This window comes from Penicillium waksmanii, assembly GCF_028829765.1.
Source record: "Penicillium waksmanii strain IBT 27052 chromosome Unknown utg000008l:1.0-5622682.0:1.0-5626561.0, whole genome shotgun sequence".
Taxonomy (NCBI): domain Eukaryota; kingdom Fungi; phylum Ascomycota; class Eurotiomycetes; order Eurotiales; family Aspergillaceae; genus Penicillium; species Penicillium waksmanii.
The window spans coordinates 3,440,470-3,466,947 of NW_026643254.1; the positions used below are offsets into that span (position 1 = coordinate 3,440,470).

Consider the following 26,478-nt stretch of genomic DNA (forward strand, 5'->3'; position numbering starts at 1 on the left):
GATATTCTCTCCCCTCGCGATATCTCTAATCCTTCAGCTCCATGGCTAACTTGAAGTTACAACTTGAACTTGAAGTATCTCCCAGGCGGAGAGCGCCAAGGTGCGGCCTGTGCGGTGAACCTCAACGGGAGTTTCCCAAACATCCCCCCAACCCCGCGAGGACACCGTCACCAACTCGCTTAATTAGCAGCTTTTGGTGCTTGAAACGGCATGTTATAAGTGCCATTGGCTGTCTCCCGAATTGCTCCCGGGAATCATGGACCCTTCCAAGGCAGCGTCAAGCAATGTGACCGGTAAGAGCGACACGGAGATGCACTCCGAGTCCGAGACCCCCGACTCCTAGCTCTAGCTGGTGCTAACTACCGCCCAGTCGAATACACCGATCCATCGGGATTATTTCCTCTGGTTCAACCGACTGTCGAATCGAAGCTTCCCCTCAAGAATCTCCATTGGAAATCGCCCACTCGCCCTGTTCGATCGATTGAATCCCTCCGCATCGGCTTTGCGCCTGCCCAGACAGAACCCGCCGAACGGAAATCTTCCGGTGAAGGTGCTGGAAATGTAACGCACCGCCGACATCAGATCCCCGGTCTGCGACAAACCCCATACCTGAAAGTCTACCTCCTCCGCTGCGACGACAACGATACCTACAAGGCAACAGCGCGCAAGACATTGCGCGAGTGGATCAAGACTCAGAGCGTATCAAGCTCATCGCAATCAACTGGCAGCAGTCAGGAAAAGCATGATGCGTTCGAATGGCTTATTGTACATGTGGTCCAAGATGGGGATGGTGCGGAGAAGACACCCGCGCCGGCATCGAAATGGGGTCGCGGCACAACTACGGTTCTAGAGAAGATCAAGGCCGATTTCAATGGGTCATCCAAAACCGCCGTCGACCGCGTGGCACAGCTGCGACTCCCAAAGGATGGATCCACGAAATCCCCTGAGTTTGCAGAGCAGCTGGAGGATCTGATTGACAAGATGAAGAATGGTATACTGGCTTCTTTCGATCTCCGCGTGGCTCAGTACGAAGAGGATATAAAGGAAAAGGATGCGCAGCGAAGTCTCCCTGGTTGGAACTTTTGCACCTTCTTCATCCTCAAGGAGGGCCTCGCGCGGGGGTTCGAGAATGTGGGTCTGTTCGATGATGCACTGGTTGGCTATGATGAGCTATCTGTTGGGTTGGATGCGGCTATCAGAGACCAACTTGACGGAAGCACAGAGCAACCTGGCAATACAATCTTGGATTCAAGCAAGAATTGGGTAGAGGTTGCTAAAAAGGCACTCGAGGCCGGCGCATCTGCCGATGAAAACAACAAGGAAGAACCATCCTTAACTATACAACCGGATGATTTCCCGCTCAGCTCGAACAAATTCCCTTACCGAGAAATGATCCTAGCCAGTGATATCTCCATTTTTGATTTCCGCACCTATATATTCTCTCGTCAGCTCACTTTGCTACTTCGAGCAGCAAGAGCTCCGTCCTTGGTCGGAAACGATCCTGCTACGCGGGAGAAAAAGCCGGAAGATCTCATTTTGCTATCCGAGATCTGCCAAAGATCTACGGAATTCATCGGTCTTGCCGCTCGTACCCTTCGCTACGGTCTCGACTCTGGACTAACGGAGGTGGAAGCGAGTGTCAAGTCGGATACAATCAACAACATCGTGTCCAATTGGGCGTATGCCGCGGCATTGCAGATTCTAGATCAAACTTTTACCTCGAGTCTTAGTTTGCCAGAATCATCTATTCATGCTGTGAGCCAGGCCAAGGAGCCTTCAAATCCCACGCCACCCACTGGGGATAATCGCGGCGACGTGCCTCGCCGGTCAAGCTCATTAATTCAAGCTCCTGGAGGGCACTCTCCGCGGCCAGTGACCCAGGATATTTCTGAGTCAATCGGTCTGATTCAGCGACGCTTGACCTTGGATCACCCCAAACCTGCTTCTGCTCTGCCTCAAAAGACCGGTTCGGAACAATTGGCATCAAGCCGAGGGGAATTACTTCTTCTAGCTCGACGATCTCTTGAGGAGATTGCCCAGCGCCACGGCTGGGTTGAGAAATGGAACGACCTTGGCCTCCTCTTTGATGAGAGTCGCGGCTCTGATGGTATGGCAGAAGTCTCATTAGACGAGACTAATGAGAAAGTCGAATCTAAAGCTGAGAAGTCTTCGCTGGTGGGTGTTGAACTTCCCACCCTCAAGGCCGGATTAATATCCAAAGAGACATATCTGTCATTATATGAAGAGCTCACGGATCATATCGTTCGCCATAATATTGTGGCAAACCGAGCCAATTCCGCCGAGATGGCCCTGGCGGACATCGCCATACTTCGTTTCCGGCAGGGTGATTACGAAGCCGCAGCTTCTTATTTCCACCAAATGGCTCCATTCTATGGCAGCAAGCTATGGGTAGTCTTGGAAGGAACCATGCTGGAACTCTATTCTCGGTGCTTGAAGGAACTCAACCGCAGCGAAGACTATGTCCGCATGATGCTGAAACTCCTCGCCAAATTCGCTACATATTCGCAGTCCAAGTTATCTTTGCGCCAAAAATCTCAATCTATCCCGACATCTATTGTTCAGCAAGAACAGCTATCTGGATATGTCGCCGATCTCTTCGAAGGGGCGAAGGGCTTGCAAAAGGATATCACCGCATCACTCGTCGATTTCTTCGCAGACCTCCAAGTGGAACCTGCAATTCGTTTATATGACGACAAGGATGGATTCCAGATCCAGCTATCTCTGCGATTCCTCCTCGGCCCTCAGATCGAGATTAACTCAGTCAAGGTCCGACTTGTAAGCGCGAGCAGTTCTCAAAATGTCGAGCATTGGATTGAAGGCTCGACGAATTTCACGATCAAGTCGTCGACAACAAAGATTTTAATTGATTCTTCGGTAAGGAATTTATCCAAGTTTATCTACGCCATTTTCCCAGGCTAATACTTGATTGTCTTAGACTACACTGCAAGGCAAATACATCGTTGACCGGCTGGAGATGAAGTCCGGTAATTTGCTTTTCACTTTCAATAGTGGTCAGCATTCAGGTCTTCCGGTTGGCTTCCGAGAGACAGACGATGCAGAAGAAACCGATCGACGACCCTACATATTCTGCTTTCCGGCACCAAACGGACTACACGCCAAGGTGGTGTCGCCCCACTTAATTAATCTGGAAGCAATGCGTACATTGGAGCTGGAACTCGATAGCGGACGGAATGACATTCAAACCGGTACAATTCGCGTCAGGCCAGCCACGGCCGGCCTACGTCTGCGAATTGCAGAAACAGAGGTGGTAGACGGAGAGCTAGATTTGGTGGCCAACCACGAATCTGGAGTCATCGAGTTCTCTCGATTGTCTACTCGGTCGTTCGTGCGCTTAAGAATCCCCTACACTGTGGAAGAAGCCTTCACGACGCTCTCTGCGCGGGCAGAGATCGGGTATGAAACGCCCCAAGGCCGATTTGCCTTTTCGACGGTGCATAGCGTTGTTTCCACGCTCCCCATCTCGGTCAATGTCCAAGATATCTTCAAGGATGAGATGCTATTCTCGCGTTTTACGATCAGTCCCGCTATGTTGATCCCTCTGCGGATCACAAACTGCAATCTTCCCAGCTCAGATGCCTATGACGTTCAATCTAGTATCAATGGCTCCGTCGCTTTGGACGTCTTCCCAAAGCAACCGGCGTCTCTCCTCTACAAGATCAGCCCTACTGGAAAGTCGGCCACGACTTCCCCGACCGGGAAGCGCAGTCTTCGCCTTCAGGTGGATTTTACCTGTGTAGATGATGAATGTCTAGACGCAGCTGAAAAGCAGCTCACGACTGCGCTGGAATCGAGTCCATTCACCCAATATGCTACACTACTTACATCGCACCTTGTGGGGAGTATTCGTGGCCAACTTTCTACCGCAGACATGGAGGTCATTGGCCTCGTGCGAGAAATCGAGATGCTCAGCTACCGCAGTGTGCGATGGGATGATTTGTTTGGAGCGCTAAAGGGACGCACCGAGGAAGTGCGCCAATGGCTCATGGCGTGGCACGAGGTAAGATGATTTGCTCCATCCGCCCCTTTATAATATACTAACCGGTTTTTGATACAACAGAATAACCCAATCATTCGTCTTCCCCGCAACCCTCCGTCCCTATCCGGAGTATCGTGATCCCCGTCGACATCCCCGAAATCCAAGTGGTTCACACGGCCGAGCTGCAGCTCCAGCCCAGCGCCGGTGCCGGTGCCCTAGAATCCGGGTCAACCCACGCTGCTGTGGGCCAGATGATTACTGCTGAGCTCTGCCTCCGCCACACGCGACGTTGGTGCACCCCAACGGCCCAGGAACTGGCTGGGCAGCCGCTCGAATGCTCGTACGAGCTTCACGCCAACCCCGACCTCTGGCTATTGGGTGGCCGGCGCCGGGGTAACTTCCTCACTCGTGATGGGGAGACGACCAAGTTCACGGTCTTGTTGCTGCCCCAAAAGCCGGGTCATCTGCTCTTGCCTGGTCTTGAGATTCGTACCTATGCGCCATCACAGTCACAGCCCCCGACCTCTCCTCCCGCCACAACGGACTCCGGGATGGGGGCAGGCTCCGGCGTTCCAGGCCAGCGACAGGCGATTGCCTGTGAGGTGGACTACCGTAACCATGGAGAGACAGTGCTGGTGCTGCCCGACCTCCGTAAGACGACGGTCAGCCTCAGTGCATCTGGCACGGGCGGAACATCGTGGCTAGTGGACTCAGAGCGACGTGCAGAGGTGCATTGATCTGTGATGCCATGTATTACCTGTTCATTCACAAGGTAGCAAGCTCGGTCGTGTATATAGATCTACGAATGATGAACTTGAATCTACCAATATACCTTATCTATCACTGGCACCATATAGTAACCAGTAAGATACCAGTAGAATTCGTATACTACTACTCAGTACTGTCTATGTAGCCCCCCCCCCCCCCCTGGAGCTGTCAAAATATCCATGGATATAGATAGAGATAGGAACCCCACATGCAAAGAAAAACCCTTCTCGGACCCCTTGCTCAAATACTTCCACGACTTCCCCAACTCGGCCGATGTATTTCATGGATGATACTTGGTACACAGTTTTGCAAAAAAAAAAGACGGGTGGGTGATTGGCGGGGGACCTCCTCAACAAAACTGGACCCGCCCGCCCAACAAGCGGGCCCCGCAGGTACTTAAAAGGTACCCACTCGGCCCGCCATCACCCAGTGACACTCGGGGTATCCCGAAGTACTCAGCAGACTGTGTTACGGAGGATACTCCGAGTACATCCAGGGTACAACTCACTATATACAAAACTTGGGACTAGATTCAAGTAATTTGAAAGTACTCATATACACCTATACTAGAGGTACCCATACATACCTGACTACGAAGAAGTAAAATTCTATCATGCCATCTCTCCCATCCATCCATCCCAACCACTGGCACTGGCGCATTCTCCCCCATCTGGCCAATGGCTATCACATGCCTTGCGCATGCCATCAACTCGCCACAGATCGCCTCGCTTGATCTCGTCCAATCCGCGTGAGGGTATAGCACGCCTGCGCGCCCACGAAAATGACCCGCCGAGGTCGATCGCGATCGGCCGCATGGCCGACCCGCATGTGAAGCTGGCCCGACGGGTACCAGGGAGGCTAACCAGGTCTATGAGTCCGAGTGTACGGAGCATAGAGTTGGTATGTTCCGTATATGGATGGCAGTTGTCCACTGCCCTCACCTGAAAAATAAGATGTACCTACTGTACTCGTAGAAAAATATCAAAATGCACCTATTGATGCCCTCTGATCATGTCATCTAATCAATCGTAAGATCCTAGTTAACTGGGAACAGTGAAGCGGTGACTGGATTCCCCGCAGAAAAATTGTTGAGCGCCCAATGTGGTTGAGTAGCGATAGGAGGGTGGCGCGACCCCAGGCTGAAGAACCACCAGTGGGTCTCTTGGTAACTTTGCCAATGTTTAAATGAGAATGGGATATGTGGTCCAACAGGTTCGGGGTTCTTGGGGGCAATCAAATCTGCTGAGACGGTGAGTGGCGGAGGTAGTCTGAATGTGACTGTGTATGGAGTGTGGTATCTTGTACGGAGTACTCGTACTGCACTGTAGAGAGGAGGTCGGAGGGTCGAGAGATCGGCGAGCTGAGGAGTTCATGCGTAAAGTTGAAAATTGCAAGTGGGTCTTTGTATGGTTAATTTGCAAAACTCAATTCTGCCTGGCAAACCCCTTTTCTAGCCCTTTTCAGCCCTTTTCAGGTACGGCTGACGGTGGCGCGTAATGCAAATTCACCAAATTCCATGGACCGCGGCCGCTTTGGTCCTTTTTTTTCTCTTTTCTGTCTTTTTTTTTCTTTTTTGCCCCCTCCAACCTTTTCCCTCTTGGGCCTTTCTTCTCTCAAGAGCTGATCGTCGTTTGTCTTCCGTTCTTTTTTTCTTCTTTTATTTTTTATTTTCTTTATTTCTCTCTCTTCTCGTCGGCAGTCCTTAACCTTCTCGTTCTGCTCGTTTCTTCCTTTCCCCACCGCTTCTCTCCTTTGCTGGGATCCCTCACTTGTGTAACCACAAGCAAAACTCAAAAAGCCACAGGATCTTGCGATTTCTTCTGGCCAATCTTTCTTGTGAGTCGCTTCGGATTCGCCGATACTTGAATTGATGCTGACCAGAGATTCCTTGCTCCAGAGACTGCATTGAGTCTTCCTGCTGAGACACATTGCTTTGCTATTTTCTGCTCCCCCTCCCTTCCCAATCCTCTTCCGGGGACCCTTTCAACATACAATTTGAACATTGAAGGTGGATAAGCTCGACTGCTTTCCCTAATCTATACCACCATGTCGTCCACTGCACTTCCCAAGCGCGTTGCGCTGAACCGCAACCCCGCCACCGAGAACTCCGTTCCCAGCTCGGTTTCCGCGTCGCCTTTTGATAGCCCGCGCCAGTCGCCCTCGTCGACCTCTCTGTCCTCTATGGGCTCCGATCAGGAGAAGACCAAGATGCTCGACACCTATGGCAACGAGTTCAAGATCCCCGACTTCACCATCAAGCAGATCCGCGATGCCATCCCTGCTCACTGCTTCCACCGCTCCGCCATCACCAGCTTGTACTATGTCTTCCGTGACATTGCCATCCTCGCCTCCGTTTTCTACCTCTTCAACCACTATGTCACCCCAGAGTATGTTCCCTCCATGCCGGCCCGCGTTGTCCTCTGGACTCTGTACACCGTCATTCAGGGTATGGTCGGTACCGGTGTCTGGGTTCTGGCCCACGAGTGCGGTCACCAGGCTTTCTCGCCCTCCAAGGTGCTGAACGACACTGTCGGTTGGATCTGCCACTCGGCTCTGCTGGTTCCCTACTTCTCCTGGAAGATCTCCCACGGCAAGCACCACAAGGCCACCGGTAACATTGCCCGCGACATGGTCTTCGTTCCCAAGACCCGTCAGCAGTATGCTACCCGCGTTGGCAAGACCATGCACGAGCTTGCCGAACTTGTCGAGGAGACCCCCATCGCCACTGCTACCCACATGATCCTCCAGCAGCTGTTCGGCTGGCCCCTGTACCTGGTCTCCAACGTCACCGGCCACAACAACCACGCTAAGCAGCCCGAGGGCCGTGGTGTCGGTAAGGCCAACGGCTGGTTCGGCGGTGTCAACCACTTCAACCCTGCCAGCCCTCTGTACGAGGCCAAGGACGCCAAGCTCATTGCCCTGAGCGACCTCGGTCTCATCATCACCAGCTCCGTTCTGTACTATATCGGCACCACCTATGGCTGGTTGAACCTTGCCGTCTGGTACGGTATCCCGTACCTGTGGGTGAACCACTGGCTCGGTAAGCATCACTCCTCCCTATACCTAAACCAAATCAATATCAGTATATCAGTTCAACAGACGCTAACTCACTTTTCAGTTGCCATCACCTTCCTGCAGCACACCGACCCCTCCCTTCCTCACTACCAGCCCGAGGTCTGGAACTTCGCCCGTGGTGCCGCCGCTACCATCGACCGTGACTTCGGCTTCGTCGGCCGCCACATCTTCCACGGTATCATCGAGACCCACGTGCTGCACCACTATGTCAGCAACATCCCCTTCTACAACGCCGACGAGGCCAGCGAGGCCATCAAGGATGTTATGGGCAACCACTACCGCACCGAGGCCCAGACCGGATGGACTGGCTTCATCAAGGCTATCTGGACCAGCGCCCGTGTCTGCCAGTGGGTTGAGCCCACCGAGGGTGCCACTGGTGAGAGCCAGGGTGTCCTGTTCTACCGCAACACCAACCGCATCGGTGTTCCTCCTTCCAAGGTTGCGGTCAACTAGACGAGTGAAAATTGGGGATAGAGAAACCGATTTCCTTTTTCTGCTTTAGGCTGTCCATTTTGTTTGTGATCATTTTGTGTACACATGTTGACTGACGCGCATACACACAATCGACGAGATCTCGTGAGAATATAGAAGCGAGTGTGATACAGATTTATCGGCTGTTGATCTAAGATAGATGCCTTAACTGCTCGTTCTAATCAGTGTTTCTTCTTTGTTGTCCACTTGTCGTTGTGATTTAATCTCGAGCGCATTTCATACCATGGTGTTTTCCCTTTTTAAAACACTTGGCTCTATATCTCTCTCGGTCCTGTTCCTGTCTTGGATAAGATAAAGGAGGAACAGGCCTAAAATTTCTCGGTTGTCATATTTTCTGGTGTTGGGCTGTTTTGTTTCGAGCGAAGATAGTTTGCTTTGTGAGTCTGTCGCTTCTGCAGACCTTGGTGATATGATGAGACCATGAGTGAATTCAGCACTTCTATGCAAATACCAGATATCCTTTGTAGGATGTAGGAAGTAGGAAGTAGGAAGTAGGAAGTAGGAAGTCGGCAAGAGAGAAAAGTGAAAAGAAGAGGGAGAGTTGAGGTGGCACAAAAACAAGAAAGACGTTGGACTCTTGCGGGGTAGTTCAAGTTCAACCTCTGCCCTGATTTCGTCGTACACCCTTAGGTATGCTAGGCTTAGTTACTAATAACTAAAGCCTAAGGTACTCGTACTCTTGAGGCACGGCCTTCCGCCGTCAGCCGGTTGGAGATCCCAGACCTGTCATTGGCAGCCTTGCAGATCCTCCTCTTCCTAGGCACAACGATTCTTCTTGTTGTCTGCCTTCGACACTCCGTGGCGGCCAATCGATCTAGTGTTTCTGCCAGGGTGGCAGCGTCCCAAAATTACAAGTTTTCTCTATAAAATCTTAGACACGGATACCTATAGTTATAGCCAGGAAGTACTTGGTTGGTACGAGTAGTGTATAGGCAGTAGGTAGCCAGTAGTACTACTCCGTATACTACTTGGTGTCCTACTCATTTATTTACTTAGCACTATCATATGGATCCTGAAACTAGCCCGAATTACTATCATGAAAACCATTCTCTGTTATTCTACTCCTGAATAGATCCTACGGGCAGATATTTGAGCCGCCTTCGGAACCCGAAGCCCTTTGGGACCGTCTCCCAATCTAAGAGTCGGGAGAACTTCAATCCCACCGAAAAAAATAAATGTATAAATGATTCTTCGCGTCAATTTTATTACTTTCCCAATCATTCCCACACTCAAAATTCCTCATCAACCCACCTACGATGGCGCGCAGACCTGCTCGATGCTACCGCTATTGCAAGAACAAGGTTAGTGCTCACTCTTCCGAGTCTATACGCAATAAAGAACCATCTTCTAATCGAGCGTTTTTCAGCCATATCCCAAATCACGTTTTAATCGTGGTGTTCCAGATGCTAAGATTCGTATCTTTGATCTGGGCCGAAAGAAAGCTTCTGTGGACGACTTCCCATGCGCCGTGCACTTGGTATCCAATGAATACGAACAGCTGAGCTCCGAAGCTCTGGAAGCTGCACGTATTTGTGCCAATAAGTAAGTGCGCCTAGTTCCCTATATGCTTTAATTCATAACATGACTAACTTATTTTCTTCTAGATACCTTGTCAAAGTTGCGGGCAAAGAGTCCTTCCACATGCGCGTCCGCGTTCACCCTTATCATGTAATCCGAATCAACAAAATGCTGAGTGTCGCTGGTGCAGATCGTCTACAAACTGGAATGCGAGGCGCATTCGGTAAACCAGCTGGCCTGGTGGCTCGTGTGAGTGTAGGTCAAATTCTTCTTTCTGTACGAACTATCGATCGCCATCGCGCGACTGCAGTGGAGGCACTACGTCGCTCGATGTACAAGTTTCCTGGTCGGCAAAAGGTGGTTGTTAGCAAGATGTGGGGGGTTCACTCCCTTGCCACGTGCTGAGTATTTACGTCTGAAGGAAGATGGCCTGGTGCGGAATGATGGTGCATATGTTCAGTTCAATAGGCGGAAGGGAGAGGTGGTAGAGAACATGAAGAACTTCCCACAGGCGTATACTAGGACCACTGTGGAGGCTTTATGAGCTATCGTTCCCGCAGCATATTGTTTTCCAATCCAGTTGCATATTTCATGAAAGACTTTGACTTGATCGGAATGATTTTATTTAATACAGGCTTATGTTATACAAATACTACACCATTCCTAAAGAGGGCATATGCCGGTTCAAAAAGCCCCCAAATTGTATTCAGCACCCGTTATTTTTAGCTTGACTCAATTTTTCGCCCTCCTGCTTTGTCGTCATCCTTCGTTCCAGAATGTCAGTCTCTCCCTTGAGAGATCATATACAGCTGGATTCAAATGAGATTCATGCCCAGATTCAAGCCCCCAATAGATCCCAGCGACCCAAGTTTCGAGCATCGTGTGACCCTTGTGCGGCATCCAAAGTACGCTGCACCAAAGAGCAGCATGGATGTTCGCGCTGTACCAAAAACGGTCTAAAATGTGTTTATGGTCGATCGCAGCGGAAGGGTAAACCCCCTTCCAACAAATTTGCCTCCACGCAACAACAACCTCCTCCGTCTCCTCCTCAGGTCCCAGCACCTTCGCCGTGGCCTACCAACCGAGAACCCGTTCATCACTACCCGAATCCCCACCTCAACACCAACTGCATCTGGTATAGATCGAATATGCTACCAAAGACCAGCTCCCAGAATCAAAAATCAGATAATGCTATGTCAACAGAAGGAGAAAGAAACACGCCAAGCAGCTTAAACTCACACCAGCCGCTGCCAGACCATAATGATACTCCACCGACGTCTATAAGCTCGGGGCGTATGTCATGGCCCAAACTGGTAGATGCGGACCCCTCGACTTATAGTGGTGATCTCGACCCTCTTCCGATGACCTTTGTTCCTGAAGATCCTATTCATTTTGACTATGATGACATGGATGATGCCAGTGATGACGAAGCAGACGACAATTATGAGAGAGAAGGGGAGCTAGGGCGAGAGAATGCCAATGAAGATCAGCATGAACCATGCATTACAGTAGCATGCCGGGTTCTTTCTTCACTGTACGAATTCGTGCGCTGCGACTGTGTGAATGGTCACGACAGCAACAGCGGCTCATCCACCCAGTGCAAAGATCTCGCCCTAGCAAAAGAAGATCCTAGAAGTGATATTGTGTTTTACGTTACTCAATCAGCCACAGAGGAGGTGTCCCGATTGTTGAATTGCACGGGTATTATCTGCGCCCAAGATTCGTCCGTTTTGCTGGTTCTAGGCGCGATTCTCTGCAAAATCCTCACTTGGTATCAAACACTGTACCAATCGGAGATTTCTCGCTTGTTATCAGATCAGGCACAAGACGCTCACCTTACTACTTCAATTGACCCTCATCATCATTCGAGTGGTGGGACAGATGGTCGGTCTAAGGGTCCACGACAGGTCGATAGAGGCGACTCAATGTATAGAGTCCCATTGAGCATTCCATTGAACACTGGAGGCCTAAATCTTTCCCGCGACATGGAAACGAAGATGAAGGCTCAGTTTTTGCTATGTCAACTACAAACTTTACACCGAGTATGTCAGAGTCTTAATCGACGGGCTCAGGCAGCTGAGGGTATGCAGGGAGAAAAGAGTTTATCTGCAGGATCCAGTGCACAGCTCTTGGAAAAGGTGGGTGAATTTCAACGTGTCTTGACAAAGATCTGTACGCAGACGCCGGAGTATAATAGTTAGACAACCTGATGGATCCCGAGATCAATTCCTGTACAGTTTTATGTATAATGGGAGACCTCTCTATCTCAGAACACTTAGTCTTTTCCAAACATTCAGCTCCTATGAGTTCATATCCCGACCAAACCCATGCACTAGTTAGTTCACTCCGATTTCCACGACTACAATCGACAACAGGGACTCGATCCAGCTACTGGACCACCCTCTCTGCCAACCAAAACACTCCCATTCTTCTCCTGCGTCGAAACAGCCACATCCAGCCCCGGATTTCCCGTGAAAAAGTTCACTGGCTTCAGACCGACAATCATCTTCTCCGACGGCATAACCGGCCAATCCTCGATGCGCGGATTATGCGTGGACCCAAAGGTATGCCAGACGACGATATCTTCATTCCGCACGTCTGAATTTCCTTTACTCCTACGCGCTTCGATCGCAGATGCAATCCCCTCACCACCGAGCGACTGCATCGTATATCGACCAGCAGAAAATAATTCGTCATCTTGGTACCGCGTCACCCACACCGCGTGTTGACCGAACTCGGACCGTCTGGCGTGATAGGAATCTTTCTGGGCGAGGAGAAGTTGGCTATAGCAAGGGAGTAATTTGAAGCCCACTGGTGTCCCTGTGATGGGATTTGTGTGATTCTCGTTGATTATCTTGAAGGTGCGGTTTCTCGTGTGGTCTAGGTCATGTCCGCCCTCTTCAGTGATGATCTTTGACTCGGTGGTGTATCCCACGCCGAGAGGGTTATGGATGGCCGGGTCATTAACAGGAAGAGCTTTGGATTCCTCGATCTGGAGGGAGTTGGCAGTTCCATCAATGGCAGGGTCAATTCGGAGAGAGAAGAGGTGTTGATGGTATGGTGCCAGAACTCCTGGTGCAACGACAGTGCCGTAGCTAACTTTGTCGCCGATGTTGATGGGTGATGTGGAGAGGATCCCTGTAGCACGCACTTCGTAGTGGATTGAGGCGTCCTGGCTGAAGTGGAAAGCGAATATGTATTCGTAATTGCTGACTGTGATAATAGTCTGTAGCACGAGGATCCGGGACCGAGTGACCGCTGCATTCTGCGTACGGTGGTTGGTATGTTTCCAGAGGATCCCATCGTCTTGTTCATGGCAGCAGATTACATTAGGGAGCTTGAGTGGCTCGCCAGCGGCGGTGTTGTGCCAGCCATCGAAGTATTTGATCAGGCCGAGACAGTCACAGCCCAGTTGCAAATTATTTGCATTGATCCCTGCACCATCGTTTCCTAGATCGAAGGCTGCTTTGCGCGGATAAGGGGATCTTGGATCGCCGTACGGCACGAACATCTCCGATAAAGAGAGTCGATAAAACAAACTTCGACCATCGTACCGAATATCGTGGAGAGTGAGTCCCTCGCGGTAGTTGAAGCCCACGCGCATAGTCCACTTCTCCCAGGAAAGACGGTTTCCATTGACTTGGAAAGATGGCCCTTCGGGCTGGATGACTTGGTAGGGCTTAGTGGTTGTGCGTGGGGGCGGTCGAAGACTGGGATGGTATTCACTCAATTCTGTCGAGTGAATCTTGCAGTTGTCATATGGTTTTGCGTCCTCTCTTGTTCGCTCTTCCTCCGATGATGGCAGGTGGTATATTTTGGTAACCTCTAGTTTCTCGGATACCTCTGCACAGAGCTCAAGTGGATAGGCATAGTAGTTTGCATCCGCGCTGTCTAGTAAACGCATATAGAACCAGCACTATCTATCGGTCAGACTGAGGTTGAATGAAAGCCGTTTCTCCGCGGTCATATACTTACCATTGTAGTCCGTTCGTTCATATCATTCATCCCATCAGTCGCATAAGCCCAAGCCTCAATCACAACTGTTGCACCCGGTGGTAGTTTGAGCTTCTGTATCTCTGCCTCGATTCTTGGATCCGCTCTACAGGCCTTCTCGACGGCTTGCATATAGGCAGAATCGATATACGAATGTTTCCCAATGAGGTGCTCTGTCCCAATCACGGAATGAGAGTCAATGTTGACGAGGATCTCTATCAGCTCATTTGATCCGGATGCTCCTCGAGAAATGACTTGCACTCGGGCAACTCGAGCTGGACGCGATGTTGAGACTTTATTGAGATGGTCTGCCTGCAGAAAGGAGACCATCTCGCTCTTGGGCGGTTCCTTCAGCGTGATGACCCGAAAATTCAAGCTCTTGCCTTGGAAGTCCTTTTTTGACAATTGCCGCAACCTGTCACATAAACCTATATCAGTAAAAATTATCACAGGGCCGATAGGACACTTACCTTTGCAATTTCTCCCGAGGTGAGGGGGTCGAATGGATGTGTTGAAACAGACATCGTGCCAGTGACAGTGATAGCAAGTGATATACTAAATATTCGATTCGATAATGTCCACTGTTTCCTGATCAACGAAAGGGTCCGTTCAAGTTGTTCGGAAGTAATGAGGAACTAAGGGGGCTATAAAAGGACTTAGTTTCGGTATGATCCAGTTCGGACGTCTGTAGAGATAAGAATGGGTCAGACAGTCTGAGCTCAATTTGCGCCTGGGAGTTCTTTTAAATTCGTTTCGAAAATATCAAAATCAAGGCCCTCGATTTCCAAATACGAACGCCAGATGCGCGATATTCGCTAAGGTATAAGAATAGCCGGATCCTGCCGTTTGGTTCCCCGCCCTGATGCGGCATCTCCGCTAAGGTAAAGATTAGCCGGTGCGGGGTGGAGATGGTGATTATCTTCGACTCAAAAGGTTAGGCGGTCCTAGCCGTCACTGATAGTTTTCATGGATTATCTCAGCGATTCAAAAGCACTGGTTTATCTATCATCGTTTGATTAGGTCAGTGTCGTGCAATTCATTGCTTAATGTACGTTCATCCATGATTTGTATTCTCCATTTATAGCATCAGTGCTTTACTTAGTCTCGGGCATCCTCGATGGATACTAGTAGGTAAAAACATTATTCATTTGGAAGATTTTCATTGTTGCTTTTACAATCGAAGAATTTCCTCTGGCAATTTAGGTTCGGGGAAAGATATCTGTTCCCGTCCAATTCGAAATAACCCTCCACATAGTATCCACTTCACAATACCATCTCTCATTATTTTGCATAGTCTGTGGACCTTGCAATGGGACCCCAGCTATCGAGTAATTCCAAAGTGTTTTGACATTTGCTTCTGATAGTCACCTCGCAATCGCTGCCTAGGACGACTCGGGGTGGCAGCTGTCTACCCTTTGCAGATCCCGACGCCGTCAAAATGTCGACAGTTGTGTCCGCACCCTTTTTCACATCACCAGGTTGGTTACCATTGACTGCTAACAAGGCATTTCGTGTCTGACCAGAAGGCGTTTTCTCGTCTTCATACGCAGGGATTCGTGCTTCCGCCGAGACCTTTGCCCCGGGCTTTAAGAATCCCGTCCGAAAGTACCCCGGCTCGATGACAGTAGCCGCGATCTCAAACGGCTCCAACTCGATACGAAGTGATTCCGCTAGGGATGACATGCATGCTTTGGTCATGCCGTAGAATGCAAAGCTCGCTCCGCCTCTCCAGGATCCCAGGCTTCCAAATGTAGCGATGGTCGCACGGGGGTGACCAGATCCTGGCAAAGCTTGTTCCCTTATCAGTGGAAGGAAAGCACGAATCGTGTTTGTTGTGCCGAAAACATTGACATTGAATTGCTGTTGAGCTTCATCGGGCGTGACCTCTTCGACTGCGCCTTCGAGAATGTAGCCTGCGGCATTGATCAAGTAATCAATTCGGCCGTATTTGGCCACGGCATGATGTGCGACCTTTTCAATCTCGGGGTAGGAGCTCGTCACGTCGAAAGCAATCGTGTATGCGCCTTTCTTCTCGAGGTCTTGAAGTTTCGCTGGATCGCGCGCGGTCGCGATTACATGGTGCCCTCTTTCAAGAGCAGCTCGTGCGATTTCGAAGCCAAAGCCCGAGCTGGCAGCGGTGATAAACCAAACGGGAGTTGGGGGTTCGGTTGACATGGTCGTGCCCAGGTGATAGTGAGTTCCAAAGGATGGTTGTGTTGGTCTGTTTTCCAGGACAGGTCGGTTTATATATGCAGTCGTGATCCACCTGGAACGTCGACTTAATTTTCGGAGATAAGATACTTTATGTCATCATTCACCTTGGTAGCTGCAATTGCATTGCTGAAATGGGGCAAGATGGCGGAGGCGGCATCGGCTGGGCGTTGTGAGTGGTCCGGGTCAGCCCAACTAAATCCATTGCTTAACACCGAGTTCTCTCTACAAAATACGGGAGCCGTTGAGCCTCCAGGGAATGACCGGTAGATCCAAATGTTAGAGCATTTGAAGCCTCAACTAGCCTTCTTCTTTGATTCAGCGGCACCGCCACCTCTGATACAATTCCGTTGGAGCTGGTTGACACTAGTCGACCAACAATGGAAGTCTACCTTTTCTGCTCGTTATGTACCGACAATCATTATATTCTGGCAGATATCGTGAATAATTGGGTCACCAGTTCAAGCTGAAAAGTACACAAGCTGAGCCCCATATTATCCTAGTCGTCTCTTAACTTGAAACCGAGAACTAGATTTCGAGGGCTTACACCATGCATATCACGCTTCTAACTAGACCCATGTTATAAATGCATTCGTCTCTTTCAAAGATTCACTCTCTGGTTGAAATTATTTTGATTCAACATCTGCAGCTAGTACCTATAGCTGGAGGCTGGTTTTGGCCCCCATAGTAGCTGAAACGTACCTTTGCTATAGCGTCTGTTAATCCATGTCCAGGCGCTCAGCTAATGCATTAATGGACGCGATGCACCTTCCTAATCCACAGGAGTCGTCCGAAGATCTACGAACCCATGATCTTGCGCTCCATATCATACTCCGTACGGAGTCTCCGGTCCAATCGCCTGCCGTCAAGATGTGGCTATACCCGGCTTAGTTCGACAATCCTGGTCCCAACCTGCAGAAATGATTGAGCTGGTAATTTTGGAGCTGAATTGCGACTGAATACGGAGTAGCTTGTTCTCCACGCTAATACCCCCAAGCAAAAGAGGGGGTGCTCCTATTTACCCAGGGGGTCAGTGGTTTAAATACGCCTAAGAATCTCTAGAAATCCAAACATCTCTATCCTCGCTCCTTGCCCTTCATTACGACAAATATCTTTCTTTTCTTGGATAAACCCTCCTAAGTTTAAGATATGGACTCCTCCGTGGCCATATTTTGCTCATTTGCAGAAATGATGAACAGGAAACGACTCTGCGCTTGTCTCGCAACGAGCAAAAAGAGCAATAGCCTGTGCAACAATGTGCTCAGTCGAAAAAACCAAGATCTTGTGGAATCATACCTCGCCAAAATTTCTAGCAGTGCCGTTCCTGTGTCCGAGTCTTTTGGATCACTCGCGCAGGTTGCCTTCTGCTATACGCACGTCAAGAATGCTGCCCACGCTGGCAAACAGTGGTATGAAGAATGGAAGTCTAAGGGCGATGCCGCTGAACAAGAAAATGAGTCTTCCACTGAATGGCAACCTCATTCACTTCCAGCCAGTACTAGTCCCAGTGAGGCTAGCTTCTATGAATTGGACGAAGATAGTACCCTCATTTCGAGTCCCTCATCGCCGATGAGGTATAGCCATATGGCGCCAGGCATGTCCGAGGAAGATAGGGCAAAGCGTGTCACCAGGGTCTTGGAACAAATAGCCAAGGAAAAAGATATGAGGAAAGGGATTGTTTATGTTCTCCGAGTCTCCGAGTCTTTTGGTGAATCACCAGGATTGTTCAAGGTTGGATACACAGAGGATGGAATCGATGCGCGCATAGATTTTCACGAGAAATGCCACGGAAAAATTACTTTGCTCGACTCTAAGCCGACAAAATGGGGTTGTCGGATAGAGAAACTGGTTCATGCAGATCTCTACAGGTTCCATCACAAGCAGAGCAAGGAGTGTCTTGAATGTCGGGTTCACCACCGGGAGCTGTTTAGGGTCAAGGAAGAGGAAATCTGGAAAAGTCTGCACAAGTGGACCAGGTTTTTCCTTAATTATCCCAATCCCTACAACAAGGATGGGACTCTAAATGAGCGAGTGGAATTGCCCTATCCCGCTTTCAGACGCGAATCTTCGGGCTCAACTCCTACAAAGAAAGGTCCAAAGAAAAGTCATATGTCCACTATGTCTAGTAAGAAACATTCTACTAAAGACGAGGACGATGGTGAAGTATTCAGTCAAAAAACGAGTGTTTCCCGGCTCGATTTTCTGGGTTCTCGATTAAGTCGGCTGAATATTGAAGGTTAGCCATTGTTTCTCGACCTCCAATACTATCCAATGGAAGCTCTGAATCATGAAGTGGCAAGCTATCAAAGAGGGAGCTATCTAGGAAGATGGTCTGTATGCCTGAGATATCTAAACCTCAACAAGATTTGTCTAGGTTACTAGACGACTAATTAGATAACCGGCCACCCATTACAAGCATGAACAGATACTATTTAAGTCTGTGATCTATAGTCTGACGCCTCCAGATATCGAGAGTTACATAAGCTTTCTTATTGTTTAGCTGAAATGTGACTACCTTAGGACTCCGGCAGCATAATAGTAGAGAGTACCTAGGTAAACGTAACTCGTAGTATTTTCAAATCAGTCAAGTTCTCTCTAAATCATATCTTTGAAACATTGCTATGGTATATGCAAAAATAGCCACAGGCAAAAGTAGGGCATTATTTTAAATTCTTCACTTGAGCTCACTCGTCGGAGCCCACAGATCGCAGCCCACCTTTCCATATTTCAACGTCTATCTCGTAATATTTTTTGGAATGCGTTCTTGTCCCCTTTCCATTCACAGAATCCTTTCGGCTGGCAGCCCACGGGGCAAAAACAAGCTTCATGGTTCGCCGGGTGATGTATTCTGGTGGTTGCGGCGCGGGCATATGCAGAGAGCTTTCTTTTTCGGGAATGCCTTCTGGTTTGCCATATTTGGCGGTCTTGGGTGTAGAGCCTGTGTCTATTTTGCCAGTTTCATCATCCAGGGAGCCGTTCCGCTTTGAATCCTGAAGCTTGCTCGCTGCACTATGAAATTGAGATCCTGTCTGTTCTTGCGGTGTTGACAAAGGCTGTGCACTATTCCATGGGGTCACAACCGAATGCGTTTCTTTTTTCAATGCAATTCGGCATGCAATTTGCGTGGACCAGAAGAACCCAAGGGCCGGAGTTTTGGGTGATGGGTCAGAGTAGAAACCGTCGCCCCAGCCAGTAAAAAACTTCTCTTGGTGTACCAAACTAAGGATATCGTTGCGAGCAGGATTCTCGATGAGATACGATCCGTCAAATCGTTCGTCGTCTGGAGCATGATAAGGAGAAGATGATATTGGAGAGGATGAAGGGATCTGGGTAGACGAAAATTGCTGGTCGGGGGCATTCATCCTATTTCGAGGCAATGGGGATGCTGCGCCCGTTTCACGCGCCGATATAGCAGGGCTCTGGCTTAAGATGGACGGAAATCCTGGACGGGGTGTAAAGCCCCCATTTACTGGCTCAGGCTCAAACCGATCTGAGACCTGATTTGCCAGCACGATAGCAATTCCTTCTTTCGCAGCGAGGTTGCGCAGCATATAACCCAGTTTTGCGAGTTCTGTGGATCGCGCGGAGAGAGCGATGATGTTGTTTGAGTTGTGTTCAGCGCGGTAGTTGGACGTAATGGAGTCGATGACTACCAGACCGACGTTATATCGTGCGATAGCGACTGGCAGTTGGTAATTGAGAATATGGTCCTGGGTCTCTAAGTCCATGGCATTGATTGACAGGATGTTTTCTAGGGACGGCCTCTGGTCGGGAGGGAGGCTTGAGAGGTATGGCTGGCATTCAAGCAGCTGGGATATACGGCTGGTCGCCAACGGGTGTTCTGTCGATATGTAAATAGCCCGTTTATCCAGGCCCCTTGGTTTGGCTAATTGGGTGGCGAGTAGGAGGCTGAATAGGAATTGTGTCTTGCCGCTTCCACTGCAATGAAGCTACCAGTTAAAGCAAGTCCACACAAAGCATTCGTCTGAACCCCGCCACGTACCTCTCCCCTGTCACCTCAGTGACATACCCTGTCGGGATGCCTCCTCCCAGCAGCGCATCCAATGCGGGGTCCAAAGTCGTAATGGTGTCCCATCTCGACGCGTCGAGCTTTGTCGTAGGGCCTAAGTCAAGATTGCCTCCCTCTGGTATAATGCTCGAGCTTGGTTCTTCTCTTCCTATTGTTGATTGATTTGTTTGTGTCCTCTCGAGGCCAAGATCGCCGTGCAGGGCTTGGACGATTTGTGCGGAGAGCCGGCGGACATCTGCGGGGGGGGGACATGGGCGCGTTTCGCGATCTCGAGGGTGTCGAGGGTGATGAGGTCAACGGTCGTGATCTTGCCTCTCTCGAGCGGAGGTATAATGTGCGCGTACGATCGTGTCGCGAAGTTTGGGAGGACCGATAATAGATCCATAAGAAGGAAGACGTCGCAAGGTGCAAGCAGCCGCCATCGCGGTTCTTCACGTTGGGCCACGGCCAATCACACGCGCTCAACTACATGTCAGCGACACTTCACTGTTCACACCAAGACCAGTAAGTGAGATCGGTTTTCGGATTATATTTAGAATATTAAAACATTAGATGAACAGGAAAATTTCTATCACTTCAAATATTAGGATTACAATACTAGTACCCTTCAACCTTGGAAGTTCAAGTTGGAAGTTCGAAAGATCACGATAGCTACTCGTATCTAGTAACTATAGTACTACAAAAATATATACAAGTTTGGTCAACATTATCAACTTTCAAGTTGGAAGGCAAAACGAATAAGAATTCAATTTCGAAATCCATAGATAGAAACAGCTAGTATAGATTATTAGAAACTAAAACATAATGCGTTGATTACTACTATTCTTTGGGCTATGTAGGTCAAGAAATAGAGTCTATTGTATCCCGATCTCTATTCTTCCCTCAAGTGCAGTCTTCCACTGGAAATCTAAATATCAATTCAAATCTGAAACTTCAAAACCTGCACAATTGATCTTAGCCTACTGGATGTATGTAACGGTCACTTCGCAACTATACTACCACGACTACAAGACCTATCGACTAACTAGTACGGCATAAACTCAAATCAAGACTACTGTTTGACCACCCCCATCTCAACGTCTCATCCACACGCGAAACACGCGAACGACAGGTAAAACCCGACCCATCATTTCCCCTCTTCCCCGCCAGAGACTGCGTTTCAAAAATGAAAAAAAAAAAACACACAACGGCAAACCTCCGAGACTGACAGACCCCTTGGTCTCATTCCCTCTTGAAGATGCCATGGGTGGACCACTTCAACTTGCCAACCTACGGACCAAGCGTTAACAACCAACTCCAAAACCCACGCTGACGAATCAACCCACTGACATGCGTCAAGCGGAACCATGACTTCATGACCGTTGGCCGTGGTCTAGACAGAATTAAGAATTCTTGGGGGCTGGCTGACTCTGTTCTTCTTGCCAGTTCTTCCCCATTTTCAGGAGAGAACGGAGTCCATATGGAGTCAGGAGTCAACCTCCTCCTCCCCCCCTTCTTCTCCCAAAAGGTCTCAAAGGTGGTTCAATGTCGATCGACTATGCCACAAATTCACTCCACAATCATATAAAGTGTCTCATCGCAAATTTCAACTGGCGGCCGGCATGACCCGGTCGACCCCGCTCCATACCAGCGGGACAGGTAGAACGGTGCTTGGCCTTGCGTGAGGAAAACCGATAGCGTATTATCTTTGGCCAGCAAAGTGTGAGTGAGAATGGGGGCTTGTTCAGCCTTGCTGTGGGTACTGAGGGCTTGAGGGGAGGGGGGGCTGCTTGAAGAGCGGCAGCCACTAAATCCTCCGGTCGCTACCTAGGTATGTACGAGTACTAATCGTTACGTGGAGGATTACTCCGTACTCCGTAGTGGCTTACGGTGGGTTCGATTTGATATTTAGCGTTCCTTCAGCTGGACTGTGAACTGTGCGAGTACTCCGTGCTCCACAGGTATATTCCAGTTCTACATTCCAAGTTTGCCATTCATGTGGATTTTTGGAGGCGGTTAGTGTATGTTACGTTTTTCGACTGCGCTTGGCAAGATGCGCTCTGAATCCACTGCACAGGCTATGTGCATGTATGAAGGGTGTTTACAGAACTGTTTTGGAAATTGCCTAGAGGCCATCTCGGCCGGTCTGGCATAAAGTGGGGTGGGGATTTTGATGGGGGGCCCGTTGGAGCTTTGCACGAGCACTGAGATCAGGACGAGTACGGAGTATGTACATGGGTTCTCCCCCCTTAAAGTTTTTGAGAATGACAGGGTCGATCGTGGTGGTGGTGACATGCGGATCAGACGATCATGGTCTGTTTCACACCGTCAACGATGATCGGCGTGGCTGGCGTTGCAGGTGGATATGTACGAGTAATCCTTTTTGGATACAGAAGAGTGCAGGATTCCTTAGGCTACTTCGGGGAAGTCGGGGGACTCGGGGTTTATTAGTGTGTTAAATGGAGCCCGGTTTCGCGTTTGGCCCTTGTACACCCTCTGTACTCTGTACTGTACGCAATAATTACACCTGTACCTGTCCGATTGAGGAAGTCTCAGGACCTGTTTGTCTCGACATAATGCATCTACCTACTTCGTACGGAGTAGGCACACCGGCGTTTCTGGAGTGGTTCACACGATGATTTTCCACGTGGTCGTGGATGTGACTAGCGGTCTACAAGACAGGCTTTAGCTTCTTTTGGTCAAAAGGGCCCGGCTGCTTCGGCATCTTGCGAGGTGCACTTAACAAGGTAGAACTGATCTACGGAGTAGGGGGAGGAATGCTAGTCGTTGATAGCGGATGGTCGAGAACATGATATCACTGATCGTCGTAAAGCCAGGCCACATCTACCAGGATATACGAGTAGGCTACTACAGATGAAGGCACATGACCAACACAATCTGCTGGTTTATGGCCTTGGCGAATGAGGCGATTCAAGAAAGACAGGGGGGCTTTCGGCCGCAACGCGGCTTTTGCAAATGTGCGGAACAGAAACCGAAGCCACAAGGGGCACGGGGTACTTTGGTTTAGGGTGAACTACTTCATATCCTATGAGAAACATGGTGTGGCCAAAAGTACCCTTCGGGATGCCTGGGTACCTACTTTTGCGTCGACCCCGACAAGGGCGAGTTAGCGGGGGAGACGGCAGAGGCAGGGCACTGCCACGGTGAGCATCTACTCTAAACAACCGAGAGAGACCAAGAGTGGCCTACGGAGTAGAGCAACCTAATTTATCCTTGGAACGGACCTTGCCCGACTCCACGACCCTCGAAATGAATTCTTTTAGAATTGATGATCTGGTTCTTGGGGAGGGTGTTACGCGGTTGGCGATCTTCGGTGGGGAACCGAGTCGAATCTACTCTGTAGTCCTCTTGCTGAATGCAGAGCGCAGAGCACAGAAGGGGAGAGGGCTGGAACCTAGCCGTTGACACGGCTTGATTTTCTCCAAGCGCCCATAAGCGAGCATCCTTGTCGATCCATTAGGAACTAAAGATTTAAACAAATAGCATCTCTAGGCAAGAAATAAAGAAAAGGAGAATAGTCCCGGACGAGGGAGAGAGAGAGGCAGGGGAAAAAAGACGCATACTATAAACACGCAGCATCGCGATCCAACGAATGTTCTGCGGGTCCGCACACAGACGTTTTATGGTTATTGCGTGTTGAACCTTGAGACCCTGGAGCATACGAGCCTCTGGTCTGAGGGCGTCAGGCCATCATTGACTTTGAGAAAGGGTTTCTGCCCAACGAAGTCTGTACAGAGATGGGCGCACTCTTTTTCTTGGCTGGATAACGTCGATCTCGCTTCAGGATTCGCGTGTACTATTTATGTACTTCATACGGAGTACATACTATGTATCTGCTATCGACTTCCGGGTCTGGCTGTGCATCTACCTGAGTAAGGCCCTCGAGTCAGACCTGGGGCTGGTGACGGTTGACCGCATGGCTGCTAAGATGATGGAGATCGTTCGAGAGTGCCGCTTGAATCAGGACTCTCTAGATCGATCTTTCCGATGGAGACGACCCGAAGACCTACTTTGATATGGCCCGACTTCCCCGGTGGCTACGATTGGTTTTACTCCGTATCGCACGGGAAGAAACCATCGGAATACCGCTGTGTAAGATCAAAATGTACTCTCGTGCTCGTAGTATCCCGTAAGAACATGGCCATACGGAGTACTGTACTACATACTTCCGCATAAATGGAGCAACGATGTTATGTACATATACTCTGTACTCCGTACGGTACTTTGGATACAGCAGTACGATACGCCGGGTGGAGAATTGTGGACGGGAAAGATAAAAAACCTGACGAAGCGAATTGCGCGCAGGAAACAAGCAAAAGCAAAAAGCGGCAGACCAAAAAAAAAGAGAATCCAAAGACCGAAAACCCAGACCGTTAATGTGCGTCAAGGTCGACCCTGCAGTGTTGGCCCCGACCTTTACCTGTTAAAGCGATCACACCGAAATTGATGTACCGGCTCTGGAGAAAATGCGCGCAGCCCTCGGGTCGGGATGGGGCGGTGGCTTTTATTCGGCGCGGACCGCGTGGGGGATCGTTACAGATACAAACATAGAGAACAGGCTGCAGAAAATGGCGAACTTTCAACAACTTTCCTGTGTCCGTATCCAACACCGTATGTACTCTCGGCGTGCTTGGGCTCGGGCTACAAATGTGGAGAGTACAGCGCAACACAAAGGGCGTTGATTCTTGGAGCGGCTTGGAGTTGGAGAGAGTCAAGTGATAGCTCATCAATCTTTCACGCGTCCAGCATGTGTACCGGGGGGGGAGGGGGAGGCGATGGGCAAATCAGGGTGGGTGATAAAGCGGAGTCACCCGATTCAACCAATAATCAAGAGGTGTTCGGGCACAGGGTGATCGCGGATTTCGAACGATCAGAATTTATCGCATGAGAAGGGGACAAAGGGACCCGCCCCAGCGAGGGGATTGGTCGGGGGAACGGGCAGCGCGAACCGAGTCCTGCCGAACATTGAATGGTTGGATGGTGGGATAGGTGGATGGGTCCAGCTGCATGATTGGGAGAGGATCGCTGGCCCTCTTTCGCTTTCGCTCTCTCCTTTGCGACCCTCTTTTCTGTTTGACAGGCCTAACGGCCGCCATTCCCATGGTTACAGGACAAGCTTCGCGGTACGCCATGGGCGACTTTAATTCAGGACGGGGCATCCACGGATCGGAACTACTAGAAAGGGTGACCACGACCATGACTATGACCATGGCCTTGACCTTGAATCTCCAGATTTGGGGCCAAAACCAACTCTTCCCCCTCATTGACTTGTAAATTGTTGGACTAATCCATGCCGAATACGAAATACAAAGGTATTGGCCCTAATGCCGTGGTGAGCTGCACCCGACGTCAGCGGCCCCTCCTTGTCTTGCCGGTTGTCCGCGTACCCGTCTGCCAAGGGAGATTAGGGGCAAAAAAAAGGGGGAGATAGGATACTCGTAGCTATGATGATAGAAGATCAAGATGACAATGGAAATATCATCGAAAGTAGGAAGAATAAAAGAAGGTCGCCCGGTCCGTCGGACTGGGTTTGCTTTCCAGGAGATGATGCACGCCGAGTAACGTGGAGTAGGCCTTTTGTCCCATGGGTCTTACGATCGCACGGAATATGTGGGTTGCACGGTCCAGCCAGAGGATGCACGGATGAAAAGTAGGCATCGTAATGCAGCAGTGCAGGAGGCAGACTGCTTGCAATTCATCTGAGGAGCAGAAAGGCAAAGAGTCGAAAAGACTGAGTTAATACTCCGTACTCCATAGACCGTACTCGTACTCCATCAGTCTGGGATCCGCCGAGATCTACTTCACCCGGACCCGAGACCACAGGTTGGGAAACACACTATCCTCTGGGTTGCAAGATTGCCCCGGGAAATCCAAATCCAAAATCAAATCCAAATCATATCATCATCCTATTTAATTACGGCGTGTATCCGTGAATACAAACTGATACAGAGGACAGAGTCCTCTGTGGAAACCGAAAAGCGCGAAGGATCCCTAGCACGCAGGCTAGTCACGATCAAGGAAACTTCCAGGCGGAGACGCAGATCGATGTATTGCCAGTGTACTCCGTACTCCGTACTCCCGTATTCAAGCTAGTAATTGTGTATGCATATCGAGTGTAGTCCTAGTGCATTACGGGGTACAGAGGACAGAGTGCAGTGCATGCAGCGCGGTGTCGGTGTTGACCCTTGGTAGAGTAGGAGAGCGATAAGAGGAGGATAGGATAGGAAGTTGTACTATCGGCCATTCCACAATCGAGGATCACATCGAAATCACATCGAAATCTCGGGGGGGGGGGGGAAGTACGAGTACGGAGTCAAGGCATTCCGGATCTTGGGTCGGGGAAAGTCAACCATGGAGTTGCATACCTTAGTCC

General features: G+C 49.8%; 8 protein-coding genes across 8 annotated transcripts; 5 read left to right on the top strand and 3 right to left on the bottom strand.

Annotated features, from left to right (window-relative positions):
* Positions 1–256: 256 nt before the first annotated feature.
* Positions 257–4,755, top strand: N7481_009626 (putative TMEM1 family protein; the record flags this gene model as incomplete). Its single annotated transcript, XM_057268845.1, is given in 5 exon segments — positions 257–293; positions 371–2,895; positions 2,957–4,039; positions 4,100–4,134; positions 4,149–4,755. 5 exon segments carry the CDS (start codon positions 257–259, stop codon positions 4,753–4,755), a joined length of 4,287 nt encoding a protein of 1,428 aa, XP_057119522.1.
* Positions 4,756–6,832: 2,077 nt separating this feature from the next.
* N7481_009627 (oleate delta-12 desaturase odeA) lies at positions 6,833–8,314 on the top strand (the record flags this gene model as incomplete). The annotated part of the gene is made up of 2 exons (XM_057268846.1): positions 6,833–7,826; positions 7,905–8,314. 2 exons carry the CDS (start codon positions 6,833–6,835, stop codon positions 8,312–8,314), a joined length of 1,404 nt encoding a protein of 467 aa, XP_057119523.1.
* Positions 8,315–9,609: 1,295 nt separating this feature from the next.
* Positions 9,610–10,415, top strand: N7481_009628 (60S ribosomal protein uL16; the record flags this gene model as incomplete). Its single annotated transcript, XM_057268847.1, is given in 4 exon segments — positions 9,610–9,654; positions 9,720–9,895; positions 9,958–10,120; positions 10,131–10,415. The coding sequence occupies 4 exon segments, from the start codon at positions 9,610–9,612 to the stop codon at positions 10,413–10,415; spliced, it is 669 nt and encodes a 222-aa protein (XP_057119524.1).
* A 232-nt stretch (positions 10,416–10,647) lies between these two features.
* On the top strand, positions 10,648–12,072 carry N7481_009629 (Zn(II)2Cys6 transcription factor; the record flags this gene model as incomplete). The annotated part of the gene is made up of 1 exon (XM_057268848.1): positions 10,648–12,072. The coding sequence occupies one exon, from the start codon at positions 10,648–10,650 to the stop codon at positions 12,070–12,072; it is 1,425 nt and encodes a 474-aa protein (XP_057119525.1).
* Positions 12,073–12,230: 158 nt separating this feature from the next.
* On the bottom strand, positions 12,231–14,388 carry N7481_009630 (amine oxidase; the record flags this gene model as incomplete). The annotated part of the gene is made up of 3 exons (XM_057268849.1): positions 12,231–13,787; positions 13,847–14,257; positions 14,335–14,388. The coding sequence occupies 3 exons, from the start codon at positions 14,386–14,388 to the stop codon at positions 12,231–12,233; spliced, it is 2,022 nt and encodes a 673-aa protein (XP_057119526.1).
* Positions 14,389–15,145: 757 nt separating this feature from the next.
* N7481_009631 (SDR family oxidoreductase) lies at positions 15,146–16,039 on the bottom strand (the record flags this gene model as incomplete). The annotated part of the gene is made up of 1 exon (XM_057268850.1): positions 15,146–16,039. The coding sequence occupies one exon, from the start codon at positions 16,037–16,039 to the stop codon at positions 15,146–15,148; it is 894 nt and encodes a 297-aa protein (XP_057119527.1).
* Positions 16,040–17,263: 1,224 nt separating this feature from the next.
* Positions 17,264–18,316, top strand: N7481_009632 (GIY-YIG nuclease family protein; the record flags this gene model as incomplete). The annotated part of the gene is made up of 1 exon (XM_057268851.1): positions 17,264–18,316. One exon carries the CDS (start codon positions 17,264–17,266, stop codon positions 18,314–18,316), a length of 1,053 nt encoding a protein of 350 aa, XP_057119528.1.
* A 443-nt stretch (positions 18,317–18,759) lies between these two features.
* On the bottom strand, positions 18,760–20,490 carry N7481_009633 (putative DNA repair protein (Rad57); the record flags this gene model as incomplete). Its single annotated transcript, XM_057268852.1, has 3 exons — positions 18,760–20,014; positions 20,079–20,249; positions 20,315–20,490. The coding sequence occupies 3 exons, from the start codon at positions 20,488–20,490 to the stop codon at positions 18,760–18,762; spliced, it is 1,602 nt and encodes a 533-aa protein (XP_057119529.1).
* Positions 20,491–26,478: the final 5,988 nt, after the last annotated feature.